The 17,212-nt window shown below is 40.7% G+C and overlaps 1 protein-coding gene across 4 annotated transcripts; it reads left to right on the plus strand.

Moving 5' to 3' along the window:
* Nucleotides 1-12: 12 nt before the first annotated feature.
* Nucleotides 13-16,995, plus strand: PRXL2C (peroxiredoxin like 2C). Of its 4 annotated transcripts, XM_027094251.1 has the most exons (7): nt 14-326; nt 768-836; nt 1,734-1,787; nt 1,956-2,061; nt 6,350-6,481; nt 7,227-7,283; nt 16,682-16,796. In XM_027094251.1, the coding sequence occupies exons 1-6, from the start codon at nt 111-113 to the stop codon at nt 7,241-7,243; spliced, it is 594 nt and encodes a 197-aa protein (XP_026950052.1). In that variant the 5' UTR covers nt 14-110; the 3' UTR covers nt 7,244-7,283; nt 16,682-16,796. The 4 variants fall into 4 exon arrangements, with proteins under 4 accessions (XP_026950051.1, XP_026950052.1, XP_026950053.1 ...); XM_027094250.1 differs by lacking the exon at nt 7,227-7,283 and having other exon boundaries at nt 13-326; nt 6,440-6,481; nt 16,682-16,995; XM_027094249.1 differs by lacking the exon at nt 7,227-7,283 and having other exon boundaries at nt 21-326; nt 16,682-16,995.
* The last annotated feature ends 217 nt before the right edge of the window (nt 16,996-17,212 follow it).

Below are 17,212 nucleotides of genomic sequence, written 5' to 3' on the forward strand. Positions count from 1 at the left end.
CACCGTGTGCCCCGCCCCGCCAGTACGGCCCGCTCCTTACGCCCAGCTTGGGTAGCGACCCGGCCCACCAAAGATTCTGACCCCCACCCTCGCGAACCAAGGGCCCGCGGATGCAGGGCGCGATGGCCGCCCCATCCGTGGTCCCGGTCACGCGGCAGATCAGCGGCCGCGCCGCCCCAGCCGCAGTCCCAGACCCGAGCGGCCCCGAGAGCGGGCAGTCCCTGGCCGCCGCCGTGGCCGACCTGCCGGTGCTGGACGCCTCCGGGAGGCGGGTGCTGTTCGGCGCGCTGTTCCGGGAGCGCCGGGCTGTAGTGGTCTTCGTGCGGGTGAGCGCGGGGTGCGGGACGATCCGGAGCAGGTACCTCACCCGCAGGCTGGGACGGAGGTTGCTTCCACGGCCTGCGCTGAAGGGTGGTTACATCGGGCCCCTGGACGGGTCCAGGGCCCGAGAGCGGAGCCCGCCGGGCCTGGCCCTTCCCGTGTTCATCCACTAGAAGCTTCCGGAATGCGAACTGCTCCTCTCGCTTCCTTGAACGGGAATGGAAAAGCAGCCCGCCAAGCGAAGGCCATTTTCTCAACGAGCGAAGAGGCCTAGCACAGACTGGGTGCGGCCTAATTTCAATGCATATTTGGGCGCCCCGACACCTCTTTCTACCCGTCTTGGGTGTTGTGTTAATTAGCATCACGCATAATGAAGTACTTGGCCCTTTCTGACCCCGGGGGTGTTAGTTGCTAACTTGTCCTTTTTGCCCGTATTGGGATTTCAGCATTTCCTGTGTTACATCTGCAAGGAATATGTAGAAGATCTGGCCAAAATCCCCAAGAGTTTCTTACAAGTAAGTTTCCTGAGAGTGAGCAGCAGCGAGCCCCGCTTCAGGGCGGCCTGGTGAAAATCACCTGCCATTTATAAGGAGTGCAACGGGATGAGGTGCGGAGTGCACCACCTCTCCAGCGCAGACACTCACAAACCCAGATTCTCACCATCCCACACATCTCTCCAACACCTCCAAAAAGGGGAGGCACGCGTTAGAAGTCTATTTCTGGCCTGTTCATTATTGCCTGGTTATAAACATACTAACCATAATAATAATTTTGATGTTACCTAATAACCTGCCTGTTCTCAAATGTTGATTGATAATGACCAAAAACAGAAATGCTAAAAATATTTCCTTCCCTTTATTTTTGTAATAAAGATACTCCAAATAGTTGTTCGTTATAGGAAAATACTAATATATCTTAAAGGTGAAAATGTGTATTGTTAATGGAATGCATGTTCCACATTGGTCTGACAACCACATACAGGTGTGTTTCTTCAGGCATATAGAGGTTTGTCCCCAGCTGAGCTTTTGAGTGAACGGATTGGGTAGCTTTTGTAAAACTAAGATCTATTTTCAGCAGACCTTATCAATTGAGATGTGAAAGAATAAAATTGTCTGATTAAATAACCCTACTTTAATAGTTTTTATTCTTGTTTAATGTATGCCTTTGGGGGAAGTGTAGAGAACTACTGACTATATTGTTTTGAAATTCTTACTTAGCAAAAGAATTATCTGAATTAATTGAACATTTTAGCATACATCTCTTTGCTTTGACTCACACAATTTTGCTCTTTATACCATTCTTCTAGAAGCCTATAGGTGGCATTAGAATGGAACAAAAGAGTTGGATTAGGGGAAGTTGTATGAAACATGTGATTTCCAATAATATGTACATGTCTTTTTTCTCTCCTAAAGGAAGCAAATGTCACTCTTATAGTGATTGGACAGTCATCCTACCATCATATTGAGGTAAATATATAGCAAATTGAGACTCTAACAGGTTAAATCTCTTTCAGACGTAAAAATTATATTATTTGAATCACTAAATGTAGGCTAAATTTGCTAAAATTAAGTCAGATTATCACTATTTTTCTCCCATTTCTTTTTATTAAAATTCCAACTATATTCTTTTTTCAGCCTTTCTGTAAACTGACTGGGTATTCTCATGAAATCTATGTTGATCCTGAGAGAGAAATTTATAAAAGATTGGGAATGAAAAGAGGTGAAGAAATTGCCTCCTCAGGTAAGACATGATATGTCTCAAGTAGAAAACACTAATGGTGTATTTCACATTTCACATATGCATATATATGCATAGGGGAACAAATGGTAAATTCATAAATCAGCCTGCTTTTTATGATTCTAGTAAGTGATCCAGATTCATGAGACTCTAAAAGATTCATTTCCTATATGTAATGACATGGAAGGCTGTTGGCGAAGTACTAAATGAATGAAAAATGCAAGTTGCAGAGCAGTGTTTTTAGTATGATTCCATTTTTGTAAAATTAAAACCATTTTCATAAAGATCTATACTATATATGTGTGAAATGAAAAAGGTTTTAAAAGATATTGCAATGATTACCCCAAGGCATGGGAATGAGAAAAATGGCTTTTGAATTTTTTACAATAAGTACATTTTACTTTTGTAATTACAAGAAAAATAATATTGCTTAAGTTAATATATTTTCATACCTCGACACCATGGCTTTGAATGCTCTATGTTCTTTAATAGATGAAATCTTAGTTTTCATTTAAAGCCCAGCTCAAAGGGGCTCTTAATAGCTCTTCAAGCAGAAGCAATTGCTTCCTTCATTGTATTTTAATAGCACCTTGTACTCGATTATATACTCTATAATTGCACTTAAGGTGGTGGGTAGTATAGTTAGTTGAAAAGTTTGATGTTTTATTCATCTTTATATGGTCCATATTCCCTGCCCTTACACAATTCTTTACAATTAAGTGTATAATAAGCTTTAGGTGAACTATTTATGTATATATTAGGTAGAAAGACCTTGGCTTCTGAAACACCAAATAAGAGAACTCAACTTGAACTCAAATCACTTATTCTCAACAAATGCTGAGAATGACACCCATGGCACCCACTGTGTTGGATGTTCCTGGGAGGACTGTGATAAAAGACACAGCCCCTGCCAACCCAATGCTCATAATCTACTCTGGGAGACAGAAGCAAACAGTCAACTATATTACAGGTTAGGGCTCATAAAAGAGGAGAGCATGTACTGGCAATACCTATAATGCAGAAATGCCTATAACACCAGAAATGCACAGGGAGAGAAGAATCTGGAAAGGCTTCTTAGAGGCGGTGTTGTCTAAGCTCATTCTTTAAGGAGTTAGCTGGGTGAAGTGAGGCTGGGAATGGTGCAGCTGACAGAAAGTAGCACGCACAAAAGCACACAGGTATGAAAAAATGTGACTGTTGGAGAAGTGCAGTTCCCTGTGTCTGGCCAGAGTCTAGGAGCCAGTTGGGGGATTGTGTGAGCCAGGGGACTGAGTCTGGGAACATGCCAAGGAGTTTGGATTTGTTCTGGAGGCAGTGGGGGAGTCATAAAAGAATTATATTTGAGTGGAGAAGTGATACAGTCTTGTTGCCAGGTGGAGGAGCAATTGGAATGTTCCAAACGGGAGTCGTTGATATTCTTGGCAAGTTTTTAGTAATAGTCTAGAAAGAAATGACACAGCCTGAAGTAGGGATGCAGAGGGACAGATCACAGAGCTACTTATGAGGTAGAGTTGACAGGATCCCTTTACTGAAGTTTTTAAAGAAAGCAACCTAAACTTTATTAAAACCAATGATGAGGTAGCATAAATACAGAATTTGCTCTTTTTTTCCCCTCTCTTTTTAGTATAGGAAATTGCAACAGTACAGATTGTGAACCTTTGTCTTTGGTAGACTGTTTTCCTGTGCTATAGCAGAGTCTCAGCATGTGTAAGGTCTGTTTGTCATTTAGCCACCTTAGGTATAAACTGTGGGTTTCACTTTAGTAACACCTCACCATCCATTGCCTCAATAAAGATGTGGAATTGCAAAGAAAACAGTTGCTTGTGATTATAAGAGAGAGTATATTTAAATCATTTAAACTCCTTTGATCTGTGTTAAAGTACTGTATTTCCAAACAGAAAACATTAGGTTCTCACAAAATCATTTTTTAAAGTTCCTGCCTGAAAAAGCACAGATCTCAGAATCAGTTTCAGAATAATCCTACTTGAAAATTATGACACTGAAAATAAAATATAATAATTTAAAGTTAATGGGACAGTTTATAAGGACAAAGTGTAAGAAAATAAAGCCACTAAATTCAAGGGAGTAATGGGTTTACCCAGTATTTCACTTTGCCTTACCATAAGCCAATTTATGGTGTTAAATCTACAGTGATTACTGTAGACAGCACATAAGCACAAGGCAGAAAACACGCCTCTTATAATACTTACTTAATCTAATGTTTCAAGTTAAAATTCTGGTCTTGAGTCCAAGAGTCAAACTGAGCGAAAACAATGAAAAACAAGAGTTTTACACATAACTAAATTCGTACTAGCAAAATTAGATTGTGCTTTACAGCAAAGACTGTGAAATTCTAGGTTGTGAAATCTTCTTCAATTGAATTTCTAAAATTTCAGAAGTTAAATGACCCTTCTTCAGACATGAGGAGATACTTTGGATTTAGGAACATCTATTTTAAGTGTAAAATCCTAAAAAACAGTAAACTTTAGTCCTTTACCCATGTCTCTAAGCTAATGAGCCTGTATTTGTTTCTTGGTGAGATGAATGTCCATCCTAATATAAACATGAAAGAAATAGAAAAGTTGGAGAGATGAAGGAAATAATAGGTATCTGGAAATATTAAGAAATCGGGCGGGTCAAAGGCAGCATAATCATCAAAATAAAAAGCAAAAAGCACTAGTAGGAACCGACTGCAGGGCTGAGGGTTGAGCTCTGTGCTGCGACCCGGCAGGAGAAGATGAAGGGGACTGGTAACTGCTGTACCCTGGTGGACATGCACCCGGAGGGGCAGACGGTGGGCAAGAGGACCTGGGCCATGGTGTCTTGCTGCTCAACCACTCATTCTCTGGCCTCAGACCTGGTGGAGTCCAAAATTTAAAAAAAACTAGAAAGACATAGAAGGCAGGGATAGGAAAAAGATAAGTTACAAGAAAGGTAGAGACTGAGCTTCTTTACTCAAAGGGAGTGGAGGACTTCCCCGGTCGCGCAGTGGTTAAGAATCCGCCTGCCAGTGCAGGGGACGCAGGTTCGAGCCCTTGTCCGGGAAGATCCCACATGCCGCGGAGCAACTAAGCCCATGCGCCACAAATACTGAGCCTGCGCTCTAGAGCCCATGAGCCACAACTTCTGAAACCATGTGCTGCAACTACTGAAGCAACAAGAGAAGCCACTGCAATGAGAAGCCCGTGCACCACAACAAAGAGTAGCCCCCACTAGCAGCAACTAGAGAAAGCCTGCGCGCAGCAACAAAGACCCAACCCAGCCAAAAATAAATAAATAAATAAAATATTAAATTACTTTTTAAAAAAAAGGGGGTGGGGGAGTGGAAGTGAAGTATCAGTTACTGTGAGAAAGGAAATAGAAAAACTGACAGCCAAGCAAAGATGGAGTGGTAGCTATAGTTGCTATTGTTACAGCTAAACCGCAAAGTCTCAGTAGCATAACGTGGGAGAAGGTTCTTTTTCTTTCACATTTCAAGAAGGGTATATCTATTGCGCGCTTGTCCAAGCAGCAATTCGGGGACATAGTAGGAAAGACTCAGGCCCTTTCTATCTTGTGGCTCTGCCATTGTCAATCCAGACTTCGAAGGATGTAGAAGAAACACGGAGAATCACTCCCTGAGAGGTTTTTAAGAGGTGCCCTGGAAGTGGCACACATCATTTTACTCATTGGTTAGAGTGTAGTCACATAGCCGTACCAAACTCCAGGAAAGGTTTAGCTGTGGTCCCAGAAAGAGGAAACGGGTTTTGACAAGCGTATAACAGTCTGTGCCACAATGTCTCCTGAAGAGGAATGTAGTTATCTATTAGTTGGTAAGAGACTAAACAAAACACAAATGGGGAATTAAAAAGGAAAGCACTACCAGTTTGACAAGTCTGTAGCTGACATTTTTCTGTGGGAGAAAATGATCTGGGTCTGTCATCAGTTCTTCCTTTAAAGCAGTAGTTCTCAACTGGGAACAATTTTGACTCCTTCCCCCAGGGGACATTTGGCATTGTCTGGAGACATTTTCAGTTGTCACAGCTTGGCGAATGGTGGCTGCTACGGCATCTAGCAGGTACAGAGAGCAAGGATGATGGTAATCACCCCACATTGCACAGGACAAAGAATTATCTGGTCTAAAACATCAGTAGTGAAAGGCTGAGAACTGTTCTTTGAAGGAAGAAAAAAAGACAAGTCAAAAGTAAGATGACACATAAGAAAGAGACTGTTTTCTAGAAATACTAACATTATCTTAATATCTAATCAAATATAAAATGACAACTTCTAAAGACAATTCCTAATATTTCAGGACAGAGCCCCCATATAAAATCAAATATACTCTCAGGAAGCATTCGGAGCCTGTGGCGGGCAGTGACTGGCCCTCTTTTTGATTTTCAAGGAGATCCAGCTCAGCAAGGTGGAACACTCATTTTAGGTCCAGGTAAGCATCAAAGCCCAGCTTCAGCAGTACACTTTTCGTGCTTTTTAGAAGTCCAAAGGCCATCCACTTTCTTCATAAAATAGCCACCATGTAAAGACGGGCAACTGGACATGCTAACAGTCAGGGTGCTGTGCTTTCATAGGGGTCATCGTTTGTTTTCAAATGCTCCTGTGTATTTTTGATGTTTGTTTACTGGATGTAATGTGGCCATGATTCTCTACCTGAGTGATTCCAGGTATTTGGGATAGAAGAAATCAGCAGTGGTTTGGTGACTTCTATGTGGCTATAACACTCTTTAAAAATTTCAGTGGAGGTGAACATTTTCAAATGGGAGAAGACCATCAAGAACTTTTTTTTATCAATAGAAGAATCAAATCTAGTTATTTATATCTAACAAAACTAGCAGACTTGCCCTATGTCAGAAAGCAAGTCAAGGGGAATTCCCTGGCAGTCCAGTGGTTCGGACTCAGTGCTTCCACTGCAGGGGGCGTGGGTTTGATCGTGGTCAAGGAATTAAGATCCTGCATGCTGAGCAGCATGGTCAAAAAAAAAGGAAGCAAGTCAATCCCAGGGGCAGCTTATTCAGCAACAGTTACTCTAAGCTGCATCCTTTAAATAGCTTTCTTTTTTTATTATTTAATTTTTATTCTATATTGGAGTATAGTTGATTTACAATGTTGTGTTAGTTTCAGGTGTACAGCAAAGTGATTCAATTATACTTATAGGTATATCCATTCTTTTTCAGATTCTTTTCCCATATAAGTTATTACAGAATATTGAGTAGCGTTCCCTGTGCTATACAGTAGGTCCTTGTTGATTATCTATTTTATATATAGTAGTGTGTATATGTTAATCCCAAACTCCTAATTTATCCCTCCCCCCCCCACCTTTCCCCTTTGGTAAGTTTGTTTTTGAAGTCTGTGAGTCTGTTTCTGTTTTGTAAATAAGTTCATCTGTATATTTTTTAGATTCCACATATAAGTAATATCATATGATATTTGTCTTTCTTTGTCTGACTTACTTCATTTAGTATGATAATTCCTAGGTCCATCCATGTAGCTGCAAATGGCATTATTTCATTCATTTTTGTGGCTGAGTAATATCCCATTGTATAAATGTACCACATCTTCTTTATCCATTCATCTGTCCATGGACATTTAGGTTGCTTCCATATCCTGGCTATTGTAAATAGTTCTGTAATGAACATTGGGGTGCATGTATCTTTTTGAATTATGGATTTCTCTGGATATATGAACAGCGGTGGGATTGCTGGATCATAAGGTGGTTCTGTATTTAGTTTTTTAAGGAACCTCCATACTGTTCTCCATAGTGGTTGTACCAATTTACATTCCCACCAACAGTGTAGGAGGGTTCCCTTTTCTCCACACCCTCTCCAGCATTTATTGTTTGTAGACTTTTTGATGATGGCCATTCTGACTGGTGTGAGGTGATAACTTCATTGTAGTTTTGATTTGCATTTCTCTAATGATTAGTGATGTTGAGCATCTTTTTGTGTGCTTTTTGGCCATCTGTATGTCTTGTTTGGAGAAATGTCTATTTAGATCTTCTGCCCATTTTTTGATTGGGTTGTTTTTTTGATATCGAGCTGCATGAGCTGTTTGTATATTTTGGAGATTAATCCCTTGTGGGTTGCTTTGTTTGGACATATTTTCTCCCTTTCTGTGGGTTGTCTTTTCATTTTGTTTATGGCTTCCTTTGCTGTGCAAAATCTTTGTAGTTTAATTAGGTCCCATTAGTTTATTTTTATTTTCATTACTCTAGGAGGTGGATTCAAAAGATATTGCTGTGATTTATGTCAAAGAATGTTCTGCCTGTGTTTTCCTCTAGGAGTTTTTTTTATTTTTTTATTTATTTTTTTTTTTATGCTTTTTTTTTTTTTATTTTTTTTAACATCTTTATTGGAGTATAATTGCTTTATAATGGTATGTTAGTTTCAGCTTCACAACAAAATGAATCAGTTATATATATACATATATTCCCATATCTCTTCCCGCTTGCGTCTCCCTCCCACCCTCCCTATCCCACCTCTCCAGGCGGTCACAAAGCACCGAGCTGATCTCCCTGTGCTATGCGGCTGCTTCCCACTAGCTATCTACCTTACATATGGTAGTGTATATATGTCCATGCCTCTTTATCGCTTTGTCACCGTTTACACTTCCCCCTCCCCATAGCCTCAAGTCCATTCTCTAGTAAGTCTATGTCTTTATTCCTGTTTCACCCCTAGGTTTTTCATGACATTTTTTTTTTAAATTCCATATATATGTGTTAGCATACGGTATTTGTCTCTCTCTTTCTGACTTACTTCACTCTGTATGACAGACTCTAGGTCTATCCACCTCATTACAAATAGCTCAATTTCGTCTCTTTTTATGGCTCAGTAATATTCCATTGTATATATGTGCCACATCTTCTTTATCCATTCATCCGATGATGGACACTTAGGTTGTTTCCATCTCTGGGCTATTGTAAATAGAGCTGCAATGAACATTTTGGTACATGACTCTTTTTGAATTATGGTTTTCTCAGGGTATATGCCCAGTAGTGGGATTGCTGGGTCATATGGTAGTTCTATTTGTAGCTTTTTAAGGAACCTCCATACTGTTCTCCACAGTGGCTGTATCAATTTACATTCCCACCAACAGTGAAAGAGGGTTCCCTTTTCTCCACACCCTCTCCAGCATTTATTGTTTCTAGATTTTTTGATGATGGCCATTCTGACTGGTGTGAGATGATATCTCATTGTAGTTTTGATTTGCATTTCTCTCATGATTAGTGATGTTGAGCATTCTCTCATGTGTTTGTTGGCACTCTGTATATCTTCTTTGGAGAAATGTCTATTTAGGTCTTCTGCCCATTTTTGGATTGGGTTGTTTGTTTTTTTGTTATTAAGCTGCATGAGCTGCTTATAAATTTTGGAGATCAATCCTTTGTCAGTTGCTTCATTTGCAAATATTTTCTCCCATTCTGAGGGTTGTCTTTTGGTCTTCTTTATGGTTTCCTTTGCTGCGCAAAAGCTTTTAAGTTTCATTAGGTCCCATTTGTTTACTCTTGTTTTTATTTCCATTACTCTAGGAGGTGGGTCAGAAAGAATCTTGCTGTGATTTATGTCATAGAGTGTTCTGCCTATGTTTTCCTCTAAGAGTTTGATAGTTTCTGGCCTTACATTTAGGTCTTTAATCCATTTTGAGCTTATTTTTGTGTATGGTGTTAGGGAGTGATCTAACTTCATACTTTTACATGTAGCTGTCCAGTTTTCCCAGCACCACTTATTGAATAGGCTGTCCTTTCTCCACGGTACATTTCTGCCTCCTTTGTCAAAGATAAGGTGACCATATGTGCGTGGGTTTATCTCTGGGCTTTCTATCCTGTTCCATTGATCTATCTTTCTGTTTTTGTGCCAGTACCATACCGTTTTGATAACTGTAGCTTTGTAGTATAGTCTGAAGTCTGGGAGCCTGATTCCTCCAGTTCCTTCTTTCGTTCTCAAGATTGCTTTGGCTATTCGGGGTCTTTTGTGTTTCCATACAAATTGCAAAATTTTTTGTTCTAGTTCTGTGAAAAATGCCAGTGGTAGTTTGATAGGGATTGCATTGAATCTATAGATTGCTTTCGGTAGTAGAGTCATTTTCACAATGTTGATTCTTCCAATCCAAGAACATGGTATATCTCTCCATCTATTTGTATCATCTTTAATTTCTTTCATCAGTGTCTTATAATTTTCTGCATACAGATCTTTTGTCTCCTTAGGTAGGTTTATTCCTAGATATTTTATTCTTTTTCTTGCAATGGTAAATGGGAGTGTTTTCTTAATTTCACTTTCAGATTTTTCATCATTAGTATATAGGAATGCCAGAGATTTCTGTGCATTAATTTTGTATCCTGCCACTTTACGAAATTCATTGATTAGCTCTAGTAGTTTTCTGGTAGCATCTTTAGGGTTCTCTATGTATAGGATCATGTCATCTGCAAACAGTGACAGCTTTACTTCTTCTTTTCCGATTTGGATTCCTTTTATTTCCTTTTCTTCTCTGATTGCTGTGGCTAAAACTTCCAAAACTATGTTGAATAAGAGTGGTGAGAGTGGGCAACCTTGTCTTGTTCCTGATCTTAGTGGAAATGCTTTCAGTTTTTCGCCATTGAGGATGATGTTTGCTGTGGGCTTGTCATATATGGCCTTTGTTATGTTGAGGAAAGTTCCCTCTATGCCTACTTTCTGCAGGGTTTTTATCATAAATGGGTGTTGAATTTTGTCAAAAGCTTTCTCTGCATCTATTGAGATGATCATATGGTTTTTCTCCTTCAATTTGTTAATATGGTTTATCACATTGATAGATTTGCGTATATTGAAGAATCCTTGCATTCCTGGAATAAACCCCACTTGATCATGGTGTATGATCCTTTTAATGAGCTGTTGAATTCTGTTTGCTAGTATTTTGTTGAGGATTTTTGCATCTATGTTCATCAGTGATATTGGCCTGTAGTTTTCTTTCTTTGTGACATCCTTGTCTGGTTTTGGTATCAAGGTGATGGTGGCCTCGTAGAAGGAGTTTGGGAGTGTTCCTCCCTCTGCTATATTTTGGAAGAGTTTGAGAAGGATAGGTGTTAGCTCTTCTCTAAATGTTTGATAGAATTCGCCTGTGAAGCCATCTGGTCCTGGGCTTTTGTTTGTTGGAAGATTTTTAATCACAGTTTCAATTTCAGTGCTTGTGATTGGTCTGTTCATATTTTCTATTTCTTCCTGATTCAGTCTTGGCAGGTTGTGCATTTCTAAGAATTTGTCCATTTCTTCCAGATTGTCCATTTTATTGGCATAGAGTTGCTTGTAGTAATCTCTCATGATCTCTTTTATTTCTGCAGTGTCAGTTGTTACCTCTCCTTTTTCATTTCTGATTCTATTGATTTGAGTCTTCTCCCTTTTTTTCTTGATGAGTCTGGCTAGTGGTTTATCTATTTTGTTTATCTTCTCAAAGAACCAGCTTTTAGTTTTATTGATCTTTGCTATTGTTTCCTTCATTTCTTTTTCATTTATTTCTGATCTGAGTTTTATGATTTCTTTCCTTCTGCTAGCTTTGGGGTTTTTTTGTTCTTCTTTCTCTAATTGCTTGAGGTGCAAGGTTAGGTTGTTTATTCGAGATGTTTCCTGCTTCTTAAGGTGGGCTTGTATTGCTATAAACTTCCCCCTTAGAACTGCTTTTGCTGCATCCCACAGGTTTTGGGTCGTTGTGTCTCCATTGTCATTTGTTTCTAGGTATTTTTTGATTTCCTCTTTGATTTCTTCAGTGATCACTTCATTATTAAGTAGTGTATTGTTTAGCCTCCATGTGTTTGTATTTTTTACAGATCTTTTCCTGTAATTGATATCTAGTCTCATGGCGTTGTGGTCAGAAAAGATACTTGATACAATTTCAATTTTCTTAAATTTACCAAGGCTTGATTTGTGACCCAAGATATGATCTATCCTGGAGAATGTTCCATGAGCACTTGAGAAAAATGTGTATTCTGTTGTTTTTGGATGGAATGTCCTATAAATATCAATTAACTCCATCTCGTTTAATGTATCATTTAAAGCTTGTGTTTCCTTATTTATTTTCATTTTGGATGATCTGTCCATTGGTGAAAGTGGGGTGTTAAAGTCCCCTACTATGAATGTGTTACTGTCGATTTCCCCTTTTATGGTTGTCAGTATTTGCCTTATGTATTGAGGTGCACCTATGTTGGGTGCATAAATATTTACAATTGTTATATCTTCCTCTTGGATCGATCCCTTGATCATTATGTAGTGTCCTTCTTTGTCTCTTCTAATAGTCTTTGTTTTAAAGTCTATTTTGTCTGATATGAGAATTGCTACTCCAGCTTTCTTTTGGTTTCCATTTGCATGAAATACCTTTTTCCATCCCCTTACTTTCAGTCTGTATGTGTCTCTAGGTCTGAAGTGGGTCTCTTGTAGACAGCAAATATATGGGTCTTGTTTTTGTATCCATTCAGCCAATCTGTGTCTTTTGGTGGGAGCATTTAGTCCATTTACATTTAAGGTAATTATCGATATGTGTGTTCCTATTCCCATTTTCTTAATTGTTTTGGGTTCGTTATTGTAGGTCCTTTCCTTCTTTTGTGTTTCTTGCCTAGAGAAGTTCCTTTAGCAGTTGTTGTAGAGCTGGTTTGGTGGTGCTGAACTCTCTCAGCTTTTGCTTGTCTGTAAAGGTTTTAATTTCTCCATCAAATCTGAATGAGATCCTTGCTGGGTAGAGTAGTCTTGGCTGCAGGTTTTTCTCCTTCAACACTTTCAATATGTCCTGCCACTCCCTTCTGGCTTGCAGAGTTTCTGCTGAAAGATCAGCTGTTAACCTTATGGGGATTCCCTTGTGTGTTATTTGTTGTTTTTCCCTTGCTGCTTTTAATATGTTTTCTTTGTATTTAATTTTTGACAATTTGATTAATATGTGTCTTGGCGTATTTCTCCTTGGATTTATCCTGTATGGGACTCTCTGTGCTTCCTGGACTTGATTAATGATTTCTTTTCCCATATTAGGGAAGTTTTCAACTATAATCTCTTCAAATATTTTCTCAGTCCCTTTCTTTTTCTCTTCTTCTTCTGGAACCCCTATAATTCGAATGTTGGTGCGTTTAATGTTGTCCCAGAGGTCTCTGAGACTGTCCTCAGTTCTTTTCATTCTTTTTTCTTTATTCTGCTCTGCAGTAGTTATTTCCACTATTTTATCTTCCAGGTCACTTATCCGTTCTTCTGCCTCAGTTATTCTGCTATTGATCCCATCTAGAGTACTTTTAATTTCATTTATTGTGTTGTTCATCGTTGCTTGCTTCATCTTTAGTTCTTCTAGGTCCTTGTTAACTGATTCTTGCAATTTGTCCATTCTATTGTCCATTCTATCTCCAAGATTTCGGATCAACCTTACTATCATTATTCTGAATTCTTTTTCAGGTAGACTGCCTATTTCCTCTTCATTTGTTAGGTCTGGTGGGTTTTTATCTTGCTCCTTCATCTGCTGTGTGTTTTTCTGTCTTTTCATTTTGCTTATCTTACTGTGTTTGGGGTCTCCTTTTTTGCAGGCTGAAGGTTCGTAGTTCCTGTTGTTTTTTGTGTCTGTCCCCAGTGGCTAAGGTTGGTTCAGTGGGTTGTGTAGGCTTCCTGGTGGAGGGTACTAGTGCCTGTGTTCTGGTGTATGAGGCTGGATCTTGTCTTTCTGGTGGGCAGGTCCACGTCTGGTGGTGTGTTTTGGGGTGTCTGTAGACTTACTATGATTTTGGGCAGCCTCTCTGCTAATGGGTGGGGTTGTGTTCCTGTCTTGCTAGTTGTTTGGCATAGGATGTCCAGCACTGTAGCTTGCTGGTCGTTGAGTGAAGCTGGGTGCTGGCGTTGAGATGGAGATCTCTCGGAGATTTTTGCTGTTTGATATTATGTGCAGCTGGGAGGCCTCTTGTGGACCAGTGTCCTGAAGTTGGCTCTCCCACCTCAGAGGCACAGCACTGAGTCCTGGCTGCAGCACCAAGAGCCTTTCATCCACAGGGCTCCTTAATTTGGGATGATTCGTTGTCTATTCATGTATTCCACAGATGCAGGGTATATCAAGTTGATTGTGGAGCTTTAATCCGCTGCTTCTGAGGCTGCTGGGAGAGATTTCCCTTTCTCTTCTTTGTTCTGACAGTTCCCAGGGGCTCAGCTTTGGATTTGACCCCGCCTGTGCGTGTAGGTCGCCGGAGGGCGTCTGTTCTTTGCTCAGACAGGACGAGGTTAAAGGAGCCGCTGATTCGGAGGCTCTGGCTCACCCAGGCCGGGGGGTAGGGAGGGTCACGGAGTGCGGGGCGGGCCTGCAGCGGCAGAGGCCGGCGTGACGCTGCAGCCTGAGGCGTGCCGTGCGCTCTCCCGGGGAGCCGTCCCTGGATCCCGGGACCCTGGCAGTGGCGGGCTGCACAGGCTCCCCAGAAGGGCGTGTGGCTAGTGACCTGCGCTCGCACACAGGCCTCCTGGCGGCGGCAGCAGCGGCCCTAGCGTCCCATGTCCGTCTCTGGGCTCCGCACTCCCAGCCGCGGCTCGCGCCCGTCCCTGGAGCTCTCCCAAGCAGCGTTCTCAATCCCCTCTCCTCGTGCACCAGGAAACAAAGAGGGACGTAAAAGTCTCTTGCCTCTTCGGCAGGTCCAGACCCCCCCCCCGGACTCTCTCCCGGCCAGCCGCGGCGCACCAACGCCCTGCAGGCTGTGTTCACGCCGCCAACCTCAGTCCTCTCCCGGCGCTCCGACAAAAGCCGGAGCCTCAGCTCCCAGTCCCGCCCGCCCCGGCGGGCGAGCAGACAAGCCTCTCGGCTGGTGAGTGCAGGTCGGCCCGATCCTCTGCGCTGGAATCTGTCCGCTTTGCCCTCCGCACCCCTGTTGCTGTGCTCTCCTCCGCGGCTCCCAAGCTCCCCCACTCCGCCTCCCGAAGTCTCCACCCGCGAAGGGGCTTCCTAGTGTGTGGACACTTTTCCTCCTTCACAGCTCTCTCCCGCTGGTGCAGGACCCGTCCCTATACTTTTGTCTCTGTTTAGTTTTTTCTTTTGCCCTAACCAGGTACGTGGGGGGTTCCTTGCCTTTTGGGAGGTCTGAGGTCTTCTGCCAGCGTTCAGTAGGTGTTCTGTAGGAGTTGTTCCACGCGTAGATGTATTTCTGGTGTATCTGTGGAGAGGAAGGTGATCTCCGCGTCTTACTCTTCTGCCATCTTCCCGGAAGTCTCCTCTAGGAGTTTTATAGTATCCAGTCTTACATTTAGGTCTTTAATCCATTTTGAGTTTACTTTTGTATATGGTGTTAGAAAATGTTTTAATTTCATTCTTTTATATGTGGCTGTCCATTTTTCCCAGCACCCCTTATTGAAGAAACTGCCTTTTCTCCATTGTATATTCTTGCCTCCTTTGTGGTAGATTAATTGACCATAGGTGCATGGGTTTATTTCTGGGCTGTCTACCCTGTTCCATTGATCTATAAATAGTTTTATTGATCAATTTGTACCACCTGAAATTCCTTTGGCTTCCCTCTACAAAATGGTTGGGCATTGGATCTCTACCATGTTCAAGTATTGCAGTCAGGAACAAACACCCAAAAAGCCTGGATCACTGTGCTGTAAACTGATTTTTCTTGGTTCTTCTTCATGTTTAAAACTGTTCATATTAGTGAGTGTAGCTTCTACAGGTTATAAAATTAACATTTACTTTAATAAATTCCAGATGTCTATAAGGAAGTCTTTAGAAGGAGGATTTTGACCAACTATCATAACTTTTTTGGTTTTTTACAGCTGGAACACTATAGCTAGCTAAAATCTTTCATTTTATTTAATCTCCCTTTCCCTCTCTCTTATGAATTTACACTAGTTAGACTAGTCAAAAAAAAAAAAAAAATCAAAGTAAACAGAACACAGACTATAAATTACGACTATTTGGGCTTCCCTGGTGGCGCAGTGGTTGAGAGTCCGCCTGCCAATGCAGGGGACGCGGGTTCGTGCCCCGGTCCGGGAGGATCCCACATGCCGCGGAGCGGCTGGGCCCATGGGCCATGGCCGCTGAGCCTGCGCGTCCGGAGCCTGTGCTCCGCAACGGGAGAGGCCACAGCAGTGGGAGGCCCGCGTACCGCAAAAAAAAAAAAAAAATTACAACTATTTTATTTGAGCAGATAAAAGAATTGTGAACATCTAAGTGTATTGTAACTGATTGTCTTAATGCCCTTATTTTTTTCAGCCTCTTTTGGTCTATGGTTATAATGTAGATAGCCTATTAAACCAGTATTTGGGAGTGAATTTTTTAAGGAAGTGATTTATTCTATTATTACATTTAAGAAACAGATGATTTTCCAGCTTGATATTTATGCTAATTCCATATTCTGCCTGTTTGACAGGATATTTTATTTAATTACATTTAATAAAACCTAACAGACGGTTATAATTTAAGAACCTTTCCCCTTGGATCTCATAAAACATTACGTATTAGCCTTATTTAACGATAATTTTTGTCATGCTTTATTACCTTAATTAAAAATTATTATGTCATTATATAGAGAATATTATGTACTCCAGGTAAATAATGTTTTCTTTTGGACTAATTTAAAGTTAAAATGCTTCCTTGATTCTAGTAAGCAATAAATCTAATGAATAGCACTGCATGTCAACCTTTACCTTTTATTCTTATTCTCTTCTAGGTAACAACATCCATTTTATACACTGTGATAGGAATAGGTTGGATCACAAGCCCATCAACTCTGTTTTACAGCTTGTAGGAGTTCAGCACGTGGACTTTACAAGCAGACCTTCAGTTATCCATGTGTGACATTACAGACTCTGTCGCTTTCAAATGGACCTTGGGATATGACCTGAATTGTGGGAATGTAGTATACTTGTGCAGTGCCTAACTTGTTGGCTCTTCCCAGCCTTTGAGGAGTTATGAAACCATAAAGAGACCATGTACCACCAGTTGAATAGCATGCTGAGAGGCATTAGTTGTCAAAAATGTGATATATATTTATAATTTTATAGCTTTTGAAGTTTTATTTTCTATAAAAATTTTTGTAAAAAAATTATTTTATTTTTGTAAAATAAAACTTTAAAAGCTATAAAATTATAAATACCATTCTTTATTTTACATTATGATATATCCATTCAATGCAGGTTTTTTTGGCCATTAAAATCATAAATTCATATTTTTTTTTAATTTTTTTTTGCGGTACGCGGGC

This window comes from Aethalodelphis obliquidens, unplaced genomic scaffold, assembly GCF_003676395.1.
Source record: "Aethalodelphis obliquidens isolate GAN/ISIS:26980383/991018 unplaced genomic scaffold, ASM367639v1 scaffold88, whole genome shotgun sequence".
Taxonomy (NCBI): domain Eukaryota; kingdom Metazoa; phylum Chordata; class Mammalia; order Artiodactyla; family Delphinidae; genus Aethalodelphis; species Aethalodelphis obliquidens.

Bases quoted from the DNA above. Each gene is read 5' to 3' on its own strand.
- PRXL2C (XM_027094249.1), top strand. From the start codon at position 111: ATGCAGGGCGCGATGGCCGCCCCATCCGTGGTCCCGGTCACGCGGCAG. The intron at 837-1,733 runs GTAAGTTTCCTG...TCTCTCCTAAAG, and splicing joins TCCCCAAGAGTTTCTTACAA to GAAGCAAATGTCACTCTTAT. The intron at 1,788-1,955 runs GTAAATATATAG...TTCTTTTTTCAG, and splicing joins CATCCTACCATCATATTGAG to CCTTTCTGTAAACTGACTGG.